Source organism: Bicyclus anynana, chromosome 6 (assembly GCF_947172395.1).
Source record: "Bicyclus anynana chromosome 6, ilBicAnyn1.1, whole genome shotgun sequence".
Taxonomy (NCBI): domain Eukaryota; kingdom Metazoa; phylum Arthropoda; class Insecta; order Lepidoptera; family Nymphalidae; genus Bicyclus; species Bicyclus anynana.
In genome coordinates, this window is record NC_069088.1 from 12,378,315 (window position 1) to 12,392,333 (window position 14,019).

Genomic DNA, 14,019 nt, shown 5'->3' on the forward strand with positions numbered 1-14,019 from the left:
ATCAATGAGAAAGCGATACCTCCAAGGGGTAATCCCCCCCACAATGCGTCCTAACCTTCAAAATTTACGTGCATATAAGTGCGTATATGCCCTTGTATGTATGTGTTCGTGTGTGTGTTACAACATATATTTATCGGTGTTAAATATTTTGGGTGTGTGAATTTACCTCAAAAAACGACTGACATTATTTGTTGGTGTTTTGCGTGCAAGTAGATCCATAGGTATTTAGTCTGAGCACGGCACCGACCATTATCCTACTCTATGCCACCGACAAAGACGTTGGCTTAGCAGTTGAAAATATATAACTTATCTAATATCTCTAATCTGTGGTTGACAATGACATTTGACAACGCATTTGACATTTGACAACGCTTTTGTATTTTTGTAAATAAATAGACTCTTTAAAAAATTTCATTTGTAAGAAAACAGGAAGATACCATAACTTCTAATAATTTTTGTATACTACGTACGTTATGTTTAATAGGACAAAATGACAAGTTTTCATAAAACTTCTTCTTTTCATACTACTCTCAGAGGGACTAAATTAAAAAATAACCTCATTTACATATCTTCAGGAATACCATCCTTGGATTTCATCATTGGTAGGCACAATATAATATTATAATTATTTCATATGAACTTTGATTTAATGATTTTGAATCTTAAGAAATACATAATGCTGAATCTAAGTACTATAAAATTATTTACAGGTGGTGGCTTACCTGCCGGCAGCGTGTTTCTAGTAGGTATGGTATAGAAAAAACTGATAACCATCTTTTATTTTTATTCTTGTCAGTCTATTGACGTCAACTGCTGGACGTCTGGACTACTGGATTCCAACAATGGTCTTGAGCTGCATACATCCAAAGGCTTCTTGTTTCGTGCTCAATGTTGTTGATACGCCTAGTAAGGGGTAGACTAACACTGCACTTTCAATTTGACTAAAGTAACAAAATCATGTATGGTTTTGTATGCTGTAAGGGGTTAAATTGGTGGTGTATACCCCTGTGCCAGAGAGTATGTTAAGCCTGGCCATTATCATTAGCACTTTAATTCTATGCACCCACATTTAAGCATGGTGGGGCTAAGCTCGCTTCTATCAGGAGAGAGGCCTGAGTAGTAAGCTGATAAAATAAAATGAAATAAATAAAAATAGCCTTTAATATCTGACTTCTAATTACATATACTTAATCTACACCAGAACAGTAAGGTTGTACTTCGACATAGGCCTCCAGACTTTGCCACCCTGCTTGGCCTTTTCTCACTCGCCATCCTTTAGGCAGGTTGTCTTCTCATTTTCTCTTCTCATTGTGGTCATCCTTGCCTTTTTTCCTATCTCTGGGATATTATTGTATGACCTCTTTGGAGGATTCGATCTTTTCTTTAGATCTTTTTAGCCTTTTTAGTAAAAATTTAAATAGGCTGATAATGTTGATTATAACTAAGTTTTTATTTGTGTTTTCAGAAGAAGACGTGTTGGGTAGTCATAGCAGAGTACTCACCAAATACTTCCTTGCCGAAGGTGTTGTCTGTAAACATGACTTATATGTTGCTTCAGCTGATGAGAGCCCACAGGATATTGTAAGTGCAAATAATACATCATCAGTGTATGAATGTGTCCACTATAATTAAATGAATTCTAAACTAACCCTAAAACAAAATTACCCTTTTTAAGAGACCTAAAATAAAATCAAAATTAATTCTATGTCTAATGCTTTTTTATTTCTTATTTAATGTTTTGTATTTAATGTTTTGATTAGTTTTCTATAAACTCCAATTTCTCCATAAAAATTTTCAAGGAATGCAATAAAAACTGCCATGCAATTGAAAATAAATAACTAAAACACTATTTAAAACCTATAAGAAGTTAAAGTTTTCCTCAAAGTAACAAATGAAAATCTTACAAACAGTTATAAAATTATGCTGTCACACATCAAATGAAAGAGCTTGTTAAAGAAGATCTCAAATATTTATTTTGTAACTTTAATTAAAATAACACTAATCATCATAATATGACTAGTGTTATTTTCTATATTCTTAATAAAAGAGAAATATCATTTCTCTTTTTTTAATTAGTAGTATTTTAAGCAGTATATTTAAATGCATTAACTTTATAGTACATTGTTTAAAAAATACAATAAAATCCATTCACTCTATCTAGGTTCTGTGAAACGTCATTTAAAATGCTGGATTTGACTCTACTTTAAACCTAGATTACAGGAAAGTTTTGAAGAAGTGTTGAACATTAAGGTTACTCTTGGCAGATTTTGTTTTTTAAATTAAAAAAAATGCTTGTTTTTGAAATCACAAATGTTATATTTTGTAATTTTAAAATAAATAGTTTTCAAGTTATTTAAGAAATAATACAGATCAAATTGAGAACCTCCTCCTTTTTCAAGTCAGTTAAATAGACTGGAACTGACAATTCTTGGTTCAAACAAAATTACTAATATTTTTGTTATTTGTTTGTTTATGTTTATAGTTAATTTATTGAAAAATGTCACATTTAATGTAAGGAAGCTAAAACTGTATGAATTTTCATCTAATTACGATAAAAAAAAATTTATAGATTTTGAAAACTTATAATCTTATTTATTTTGCAAATATCCAGACAATCATTGCTTTTTATGTATAAATTAGTTAACATTGATCTTATATACCCGAATGTCTCATAAAAATCATTATATTCAAACCTAGTCATCATCCTCATTACCGGCGTGTTTGTGGAGACTTGCTCTGTGACACCTGGGCTGGGCAGGTACCAGTACCAAATTACACTCTTCAATGGTTTAAAGTAGCTAGTAGTAGTAGTCCTTCGTCTTCATCACCAGACCTCTAATGACAGTAACAACAACCCATCTAAGTGAAAAGTACCTAGTAAGTATTGTAAACCATTGAAGAATTGAGAACCTCATCCTTTTTTTTGAACTCTAAAAATCAGCCATATAAGCTAAGTAGCAATTTTTATAGGTTCACGAAGCAAGTCCCAGGTAACACGCAGGTATTGAAATCACATGAGTTGAGATGCTACTGAAAAGGGTCCATCCTTGTGAAAATAAGTATGTCAGAACGCTCTGAAATCTGATTCCCGATACAGGATATTATGTTGCATCCCTATTTATCTAGCTCGTAAGTACTTAAATAAAGTTAAAACTATATGAATACGAACAAGTTGTTTAACATCCCACATTACCTATTCCTTAATCTTCAGATTCCGATCCGAACGAAACGAAGCCGTTCGGAATTCAAAAATTACGATACCGAATCAAGATGCCACCGTTTATAGTACTGACAACATCAGCAGGTCTTGACTTGTAATACATTCACGCGTCCCTGATACATTCTGCGAAACACAAAACGTGAGCGCGATAGTATTCGATTTAGCGCCCTCTATTATGCGCCTAGGAAACAGCGGCGTGGCCTATGGCAATTGGCAACTTAATAAAAGCCTCAATAAGTCCACTATAAATCTTTAAAAAAATATATTTATGGCTTAAAATATTAAACTATACTTTACCCAAAGATGACGTTTAGGACTACCTACATATATTAAGTACTTACATATGAAATTGGCGTTTTGTCGCTGGCTACTTTGATCTCAAATATCTCCTCCTAAGTTAGGTATTCCAATTTCGAATGTATACAGATATTTTACTCATGTTTTGTGTTTTGAAAACCATATTTGATTTGTTTTTTCATATTTTGATTTTTTCTTTGCGTCACTCAGTTCTTGCTCGAAGGAATAATGATTGTGTATGGCGGTGGTGTCGCAAAAGAAAGTACAGCGGGTTTTTGGTTTCAACGTTTTCGTTCTGGAAATTTCGAACTTTAGTAAGCCTGAAGTTCAATTCAAAAATTTAATTATAGGGCCAGGCCTCCCACCTTATAGGAGAGGGCATGGATACTCTACAGACAAAGACGAACCGCTAAGTTTGTTTGTTGTTGTTTGTCTTTGTAGTAATGAGATTACTACAAAGACAAACAGTTGGCATAACCTTGAATCAATCACAACCTGTCAGTAACACACGAGTCTTTGAGCGACCGGACTGTAATAGTGTAGGAATAGAAGTTATGAAAATGTAAAGACAGATTACTTATTTTTTTTACATACTGTACATTTTCTTTTATCAGGTTAAGGAGCTACCCCAACCATGTACAGCACCTAATGAAGAGAAGTCAAGCCATGATAGTGGTGGTGAGATGAAGATAGCCTGGAGATACGAGGGACTTGGCAAAGTGGAGTCATCATTTGGAAGCAACACAAACTTTGGACATCATTTTGATTTGAGCAAGCACATTGATCAAGACACTCTGCAGAACTGCAATATATCTTATTGTCATTTATTACAAAGTGAGAGTAATATTGATGGTAAGTTACAAATTGTTTAAAAAATAGAATATATTTTTGTTAGAGGTTATTTTATTGCTATTGTATACATATACTGGGTGTAAGGGACATGCTACCGAAAACTTAATCCAGTGATTCAGTACATGATTCTGAGTCTCTCAGCGTTGAAATTTTTGGTCGGTCTTTTCACGATATTGTAATTTTTTACAGCTTTTTTAACTAATTACAGCTTAGAAGTACTTATTTCATCTATCTCAATACGATTTCTTATAAAAAATCGTCAAATCAAGATTTTTACAAAAAGTAGCAATGTAAATTTAATTTGCAAAATGCGCGCGATCAGCTGTTTTCCAAGAGGTCAAATAGGCAGGTCACGACTATAGGTATCTATACAAAGTCACAAACAAACTGCGCGACGTTGTATTGCCGACTGCCGCCGGTGCCGAGGGAAATAAATATCGGAACTTTAGGTCCTTTCGCTATTTTTCTTTAGTTCGTGTTCGCTGTACATTGCGTGCTCAAAATTTACAAAATCGGAATTTTCTCCTTTCCGACGTAATTGGTATTTATATTATTGTTGTGCAAACTAAATTTAACCTTTTCTCGCAGTTTTCGGTATCTTGTCCCTTACACCCAGTATACATGTCATATATTAAATTTATTTTAGCTAGGTATACCTTATCCTTATTGAAGTTTTGAACTCTAGTGGATTACACATTTAATGTAATTGAAAAAAATATTTTACCGTGAATTACTTTATGTAATGTTTATTTATTAGTAAAACACGTAAACTTATTCTGTTTTAGGATTTAGAAATAATCTGTACCACACATTGTTAACAAAAATTAAGACAACTTTGTCTAAGGAAGAGTATAAAAGCTGTAGTAAAAATAAAAACATTCTTCGAATTAGCATTCAGTCTCTGGGATCTCCTGTTTGGATGGCAATGGACTGTGACACGCAGACTACTTATGGGCAAGATCTTGTCAAGTTTTTGTACTGTCTGAGAATTCTTGTGCGAGACACTAATGCAGTGATTTTTATAACTATGCCTTCACATTTGTTTGATGTAAGTAAAGTGCTTTTCAGATAGCATAGGCGCGTCTACGCTACTACTACTACTACTACTACTACTACTACACGTCTACACTACAGATACTATCTGAAAAATACTTCAGTATCATAATTTTGTACTCTTTTTGTCTTTGTATAAGCAGAAATTAATATGAGAAAACAATTCTAAATCTTGTTATAATGTCTTTTGAAAAAGCAACTGAGACAATGGATTTTTTCACAATGAATATAAGACAATATTATTGTAGATTTCAATGGTATTCCCTTACATGAATATTTAAAATAATTGTTTTATAAATGTAGTTTTTGTAACGCCTCACCTTATCTAATGATCCATTTAGAAAAAAGATCTCTTAGTGTCTTCATAGTCTTCCAGTTTTACCCAAAATTCTCATCTAACTTATATTCAAATTCATTCAATATCAAAAAATATAATAAATTATTACCCCTTGTGTTACAATATAATTTTTTTTTTGATGCATTTTTTCTGTATTTAAATTTTATAAAGTTTTACAATAATATTAAAACTACGTACCTACATATTTATAACTACATATTATAAAAATTAAAAAGGAAATATACTAAATTTAAATTATATCTAAAGGCCCAGGCGTCGTAGAATTCGTCCGAATCAACGATCATTGGTAAAGTGCCCAGAAGGCTGGCAGTATTGCCACGTTGTATGGCAATACTAATTCTTTCTAAATTAATTTCATTTTCTTTGCAGGATGACCGTTTGATAGATAGAATATTGTACACAGTAGACAATGCTGTAGCTATTGAATCATTCACTGGATCAAGCAAAGAGACTAACCCAGTGTTCAGTGAATACCATGGATTGTTCCACATCACAAAATTGTCTGCTCTTCATTCGTTGGTGCCATTCGTGCCCCCCAGTCTTGACCTGGCTTTCAAACTAAGAAGGAAAAAGTTCGTCATAGAGAAACTACATTTGCCTCCAGGTATGTATGATAGCTGCCAAGAACTGTGATAGCCCAGTGGATATGACCTCTGCCTCGCATTTCGGAGAGTGTGGTTTCGAGTCCGAGTCATGCACCTCCAAATTTTCAGTTGTGTGGTGCATTTTAAAAGTTTTGTGGAAGTAAAAATAAAAAAAATTGTAAAGATTTTAACTCGAAGTATCTTTATCATTAAAAAATTCATCAATAGGCTAGGTAATACTTTTTTTTAAAAAGGGTCTTAATTTATTTATTCTACTAGATTGAAATAAAAATTTCATATTTTTTTGAAACATGAATACATAGATAAATTATAGCTATTTAAATATTTTTTTGAGAATACGAAACAAAACGAATAGAAGCCAAAACGCTGTCGGCCATAATGGTCTATATTTTAATTGTTTCATGACGTCACGTTAACACTAAACCTTAACCTACCGAAGGGAGTGTTTGATAAAATTATTAGTAAATAATTTTTTGACATCGTGACGTCACAAAATGGACGACAGCGTTTCTGACGTTTGGAAAAATTGATTGCATTTTTAAGTTTTCTATGAAATCATTAACTTTTATTATTTGATATCGATATATTTCGGACACTTATTAGTTATTCTATATCCTACACGAAATAAATAACGTTTATATTAAATTTGATATGAGTCTACTACCGTAATATGTACTTAGTAACTTCGACTTTATTTTTGTGTCCTTTACCTTGTGTATTAGCTAACTGGTTGTTTTTTTTTTCAGAACTCCAAGAGTCAAGTGAACGTGAACAAGATGATATTACAGCTGTACCAAAATCTTGTGGCGGATTCAAAAAGAAGGATATCGATTTTTGAGAATAAATTTTGTGATATGTAACATAATAAAATATGTTTTATATTTCTGAGGTCATTCTTTAGTCTTTTCTTAGATCATTAGTTTATTTCAACAGCCCACTACAGCCCAAGATTTTTTTCAAACAAATATATTTTTTTATTTTCTAAATTTTACTTTTAGATTTAAAGTTTCATTTTATGTTTGTTTATTGTATCTGTGTTAAAATACCTTTGTTGAATAGTTGTTCACGATGGATAACATCTCCATTAACTATTATAAGCAAAGAATTTTTATTTTTTTACAAAGAATTTACTAACTTTGACATCATATATACCTACACATAATAAAACAAAATCTTCCGCCTCATCTGTCTATATGTATGTTCGCGAAAAACTATTAAATAGATTTTCATGCGGTATTTCACATAAGAAAGTACCTATAAAAATTGTCAAGGTTTTGTAAATCAGTTGAAATATGACAATAATTGTTGGAAGTGTCAGAATCCTGAAACTATTCTAGCTTTTAAATTTTTGTAATTAAATGTAGAGGAACGTGATGAGTTGAGTAACATCGAAATTCGTAGCAGGCACATTGTTAAAATAACTCATGCATAATTTTTTAGACAAAACTGGCTTAATTATTAGTCACCCCACCTGACCAACGGAGCGTATCTCCCTAAAACCGACAAATGTACGTATTCATCGCATTTATCCATAGGTGTATACGCGTCTACGCATTTCCCATAGCGCATACCATTGGTCGTGTTCTAGTACCATTGTACACAGTGACATATATTACGTTTGATTTTGTTTACAAATAAACATGAAGAAAATCGCGAGTACAAAAGTGCTGTTTGGATTTTTCAATACGATATTTTTTGTAAGTTATTTTTTTTTGTACAAAATGTTTGTATTATTAGTTTTCTATACTGATGTACGATGTGATTTATGCTTAATATTATAAAGAGGTACTTTTGGTGAGGGTGTAGGTAGTAATCACTGGATCAACTGAACCGATTTTGAAAATTCTTTTACCACTAACCACGGTATTTTATGAGTAGGTAAACAGACTTTACGTCTTTGCTACATATTGATAACTCAGCACTGCAGGTTACACACCGGTTAAGTTGAACTAATTATTTTTCGTCAACTAACAAAAAGAATTATTTCTAACTGTCCCTTAGATATACCTAGATGATTAGCGAACTACGAAAAAGAACCATTAGGCCCTGAAAATTGTTTAACAATGTACCCAAGTAGGTATAATAGGTCCTAAAGTGAGAGATTAATTATTATCAATACCTAATTAAATTGGCGAGTAATTTGTAATCTCCCGATGAAAAAATGTTGTGGAATAACAGAGCCTGAGTCCTTCAGTTGACCTGATTTATCGCATCTAGATCTACCCCATTTATAGTCCTTGTTATTTTACATTACCCACCACAATCAAGTTTTCTATGCTTCTAAGTCAAAATTCAATTATTTTAAGTAGGCTTTTGAAACGTCAGGTTATGTGAAGGCATGGTGATAAATAAAATCGAAAACTTGAAATTAAAGTACTATCTATACTAATATTATAAAGCTGAAGAGTTTGTTTGTTTGATTGATTGAACGCGCTAATCTCAGGAACTACTGGTCCAATTTGAAAAATTCTTTCAGTGTTAGATAGCCCATTTATCGAGGAAGGCTATAGGCTATATATTATCCCCTTACCACGCGGGTGAAACCGCGCGGCGTCAGCTAGTCCTATATAAAGTATTATTGGGATGTGTCTAAATTAACTACTGATAATATAAATACCTACATGAAGATATTTCATTCGTTCTATAAAGGCGTGTGGTTTCGTGAAAGTGGTATGCGGTTTCCTACTTCTGTGCGACACACGAAGGATCCTTCTGTCGCGCTTGCTCGCGATGCCAGAAGACGGCTTAGAAGAGCCCCCCTTCTATTACGTCGCGCTCGGACTTCTGGTCGCCGGGGTCACAGTTTGCACTGTGGCCGCTATAGGAGTGTGGGCTACGTATATACCGGGATACATCATACTAACTTTCGTAAGTACTATCTGATAAGAATATAATTTATTCTACCTACCTAGTTAAATCCTAAAGTGTTTTTCAGTTATCATGGGACAGTTGCCTTATTATGTCCAAAATATGTTTACTACAACTTTTCTTGATGAGTAATGTTTACCAACAAAGAAATTTGAAATTGAAGGTAGAAAACGCATGTCATTTCATTACTTATTTATTTTAAATTATATATTGTTTGTTTATTAAAACATAAATAAAATATATTATCAATATCTAACTGTTCTAAGCTTATTAACCGAAATTTTCATTAATTTAAGAACAAATTAATTATAATTATTATTAGGTGTGAAATGACTAGTGATTTATACCCTCATTTTCAATTTGAAGAAATATTTATTTTATCACTCTTCTAGGGCAAAATGTTTGCCGGTGTACCAAAGCGGCGAAGTAACATTTGAAGCTGTATTATTTTATTCTGTTACAAACAAGAAGACGAACAAAAAAATCAATCTTAGGTCTTCAGAATGGGTCAACTTCTATCTTCACATCCCCTCGTATAAAGAGTGAGGTCTGGCCTTGTTAAAATAGGCTGATAATGATGATAAAGTATTATAGCTTGGAAAGTTAGTTGATGACGCCCCCATGATATGCGGGCGACGGGAGAAAAGAACTGTGCGGGTGTGAAGTCGTGCCCCGCGCACACTACTTCACACCCGCGCGATTTTTATTTCTTGAAATATTATTTTTATTTCTATTTGTTATCATTATTTTTATTCTTAGTTTAACTTTTCTGTTTTTTCCTTGGTTTTGTTTTTTCTTTAATTTGTTAAATTGTGTCTACCTATAAGGAGATATACTACTTGTCAATATATGTATTTGTATTTAATTGTAATCTGTTGGTGTCCTAATAAAAAATACCCTAGTTAAATGTCTTATGCACGCCATTGCTACGACCGTCGCATTATACACAATGTTTTAAAGCTCCCGCTCACTTACAACTTTAACCGACCGACTTAATCGGCCGATTATAGAACAGGTATAGCGATGTATGACAGCTCGCACATCTGTCCAACTAAGACCGCCCGATTTACGTCCTTCACCGGCATATGGGCTGTGGTGAACAGGAAATTTGAACTAAACGGCGTTTAACTTATTTAAACGGTTGATTATGTTTAAACGATTGTCGGTGAACTCGAACCTAAATCACGCACAATTAAAAAGTCGTCCAACTATCGGCCGACTAAAAATTGTCGGTGTGCGGCCACCCTTACAGTACTTCCTGGTGGTGCTGGCGCTGCTGGTGGCGGAGTGCGCGGCGGGCGTGCTGGCGGCGGTGTGGCCGCGTTGCTACGGCGTGCAGGCGGCGCGCGGCGGCGCGGTGGGCGCGCTGCAGAGCTACTACGCTGTGCCAGACTTCGAGCACTTCACCGCCGCCTTGGACTTGGCGCAGACTGAGGTACTTCGAGCAACTCTGACTTTTAATAACATAACCTTGTGGTTTTTTTTTTATTTTTTATTCTTTACAAGTTAGCCCTTGATACAATCTCACCTGATGGTGAGTGATAATGCAGTTTAAGATGGAAGCGGGCATGTTAGGAGGAGGATGAAACTCCACAGCCCGTTTCGGTTTCTACACGGCATTGTACCGGAACGCTAAATCGATTGGCGGAACGTCTTTGCCGGTAGGGTGGTAACTAGCCACGGCCGAAGCCTCCCACCAGCCAGACCTGGACCAATTGTGAAAATCTCAATCGTCCCAGCCGGGGATCGAACCTAGGACATCCGTTTTGTAAATTCACCTCGCATACCACTGCGCCACGGAGGTCGTCAAAAACTAACCTTGTAGTTTTCGTTTCCGTGGGAATACGAGGATACAATATAATATGTTACAAACAAAAATACAAACCTTCTCTCTAATATTAGTGTAGGATTGTAGGTACACAAGACCTCAAAAACTATACCTACTTATACATTTAGATAAGTAAACTAAAGCAGTCCAAGTCTCTAAATAAGAATAAAAGACGAGGTATTCAGCAGTGGACATCCAATCAGCAGACTAAATCACTATATTGGTATTTAAGACTTCAGTTTAAATACCGATATGAGGGCCGCAAATGTTTTAAGATAGGCATACTCCAGACAGCTTATATTTGTAGTGTTCACCTGTATCCACAGGAATAAAAATGGTCGATATCGTCCCGCGCGCACCTGTTACACAATATTATGTATATGGCCATTCATTAAATTTACTAATAAATGCTCAGATCACAGAATAACAAAAAATGTTACCTAATTCTGTATTTTACTCCCTATATAATGTATTTTTTCTAAATAAATTACAAATCTAAGAGACAGAGAAAAAAGACTATCGATTCTATAATTCAAAATTACCCTACATTACTGGCAAAAGACAGATCCTAAAAAAAAGAGTGTGCTAAACCACACGACTGAAGTAAAGCTTCTTTCAAAAATAAAAAACAAAACATCCATCTATGAGCCTCAGGTATAACTGCAACGCACGGTCCTCGAACTGTATAAAAATATTTCAAAGATCTCTAAGAACGCCATCTACTGATAGTTTAAAATAACAAACACTGTTTCACTATGCATGTAGATGTCAGCACGCATCATAAACGCCTCGCTCGATCACGCTTTTCGCAACGGATTCGCCGGCTTACTACCCTCTTACTTACTCCCATCGATCGTAGATCGTTAGATGGGCCTCAAAGCTTCGCGGAATTGTCATTGGCACATTGAGTACGTCATCACTTTATTCATCTTGTGGCTTGTGTTTTTACACTTCCAAAATTAACACGAAGGCATAATTAAGGGATTAAAATACAAAAAAAAAACAGTAAATATTTTTTTAAGCCCACCAACATCCACAGCATGCGCTTGTTACGTACTAAGATAAAGTGTGCGTGCACGTCTTTGTGTAATGACATAAAATTGTGCGTTCTTTAGTATGGAGGGGCCCACCTAACGATTTATATCGATGGTCACTGCACAATAATGTGAATGCTGATTCCAGTTGGAGTGCTGCGGCATGACGAGCGCGCGCAACTACGACATGTCGCTGTGGCAGCTGCGGCGCCTGGGCCCGCGCGGCCTGTCCGTGCCGCCCTCGTGCTGCGTGCAGAGCGCGCCGCGCTCGCACCTCAGCCCCGCGCCCGCGGACCCCGCGCGCTGCCAGGAATTGGCGCCCAACGCGACCTACCGACACGTGCCGGCGAGTACTTCAATCAGTCAATCAACATCCTGTTTTCGTCCACTGCTGGACATAGGCCTTTCCGAGAGCACGCCACCACACACGATTCTCCGCCTTCCTCATCCAGCCACTTCCTACTACCTTCTTGATGTCATCGGACCATCTAGCTGGAGAGCGTCCTACACTGCATTTGCTGGTACGCGGCCTCCATAACACGTCTGCCCCAGCGGCCATCTGTTCTACGACAGATATGGCCCGCCCCCTGCCACTTCAGTTTGCTAATCCTTTGGGCGAAATCTCCTACGGATAGGAGAACGAAAAGTACTTAGAGTAGAGTACTTAGCACCATCCCAAACCAAAAACGCTTTAGTGTAGCGACATAGCTGCGAAACGTTGTCGCCGAAACGTCAGCGACGACATTATTGGTCGGTATGACACACGGAACGCGCCGAAATGTTGATCGGAGCGCAGGAGTTTTCAGCTTTGCGGCTAATTATGAGAGGGATCAACTAAACGCACCGCGCCCTATGGTCCTCAGGAGTATCACTAAATTCAGTTGACTTTAGTCCAGTGAAAGACGAAGGTGTTTCAAACAATGCGCATTGTTAACGATGATCCGCGGAACCGAGACTTGGTCGTAAACTATATAGGTTTTATAAAATGGAAGGTCTATGGCAGCAGATGATAGTCTAATATTAAACAGTTTTGCATTTCGGATGCTTCTTAAATTTTACACACCAACTGCTTGTCAAACATCTAAAGCCAGACTCAAAGAATAAATTGTATATATAGAGTATGTCTTTCAAAAAATATAGAAATACTAGATATAATCATGTTTTTTTTTATTACAGGGTTGCCAGACTAAACTCGAAGATTGGTACCAGGAACAGTACTTCATATTCATGATATCACTATTTGTCGTCGCCGTTTTCAAACTTGCCATCCTATTAAGCACAGTGTTCTCTTGTATAAGACTGCGAAAGAGTAGACAAGAGATGAATTCCTTTATGATAAAAGGCTTCGGTTGCAAGAACGAGAACATCTACGAACGCAATATGAGTTTGCACGACGAGCCGATTACAGCGAAGTACATACAACCCAACAACTTTTACAGTCCCCGTGTAAGGAACCCGAGAATTTTCCACACTAAACCCAATGAGATGGTATGAGAATTAACCGCGGAGATAATTGCTTTAGAGAGAAGGTTGGAACGGTTTTCGGATATTCTACACAAACATCAGGCGGACTCTTTTATGTGGTAACAAAGCGGTATTTTTACCATATTTTTGCGAATACTAATAATGATCTGGAAGTAACTACTTACTGCCTGTTACTTCCACATCAGTAGCGCTACTTTTTAACGTAATTTTTATTACTCGACAGTGTAAGTTTCGAATCCATTTCTGTATGTCTATAGGTAGTGTCGTGTTAAAAAAAGTGAGTTACAAACGAATTCGAGACTCACAATGTAGACTAATCATCGCCACAGAATAGCACTACATCTGGGTTATTCGTTAACTCGACCGCTTCTAAAGAATAAAGTCAACCAAGCCTGTTGCATTAGCATTTCACATTTATA

At 35.8% G+C, this 14,019-nt stretch overlaps 2 protein-coding genes across 2 annotated transcripts; both read left to right on the forward strand.

Moving 5' to 3' along the window:
* The first annotated feature begins 368 nt into the window (after positions 1-368).
* LOC112056229 (elongator complex protein 4) lies at positions 369-7,278 on the forward strand. The gene is made up of 7 exons (XM_052882137.1): positions 369-602; positions 711-746; positions 1,466-1,581; positions 4,132-4,369; positions 5,155-5,417; positions 6,150-6,384; positions 7,132-7,278. Exons 1-7 carry the CDS (start codon positions 491-493, stop codon positions 7,221-7,223), a joined length of 1,092 nt encoding a protein of 363 aa, XP_052738097.1. The 5' UTR covers positions 369-490; the 3' UTR covers positions 7,224-7,278.
* Positions 7,279-7,733: 455 nt separating this feature from the next.
* On the forward strand, positions 7,734-13,721 carry LOC112057269 (tetraspanin-17). The gene is made up of 5 exons (XM_052882005.1): positions 7,734-8,082; positions 9,035-9,253; positions 10,506-10,688; positions 12,264-12,461; positions 13,292-13,721. The coding sequence occupies exons 1-5, from the start codon at positions 8,026-8,028 to the stop codon at positions 13,607-13,609; spliced, it is 975 nt and encodes a 324-aa protein (XP_052737965.1). The 5' UTR covers positions 7,734-8,025; the 3' UTR covers positions 13,610-13,721.
* The last annotated feature ends 298 nt before the right edge of the window (positions 13,722-14,019 follow it).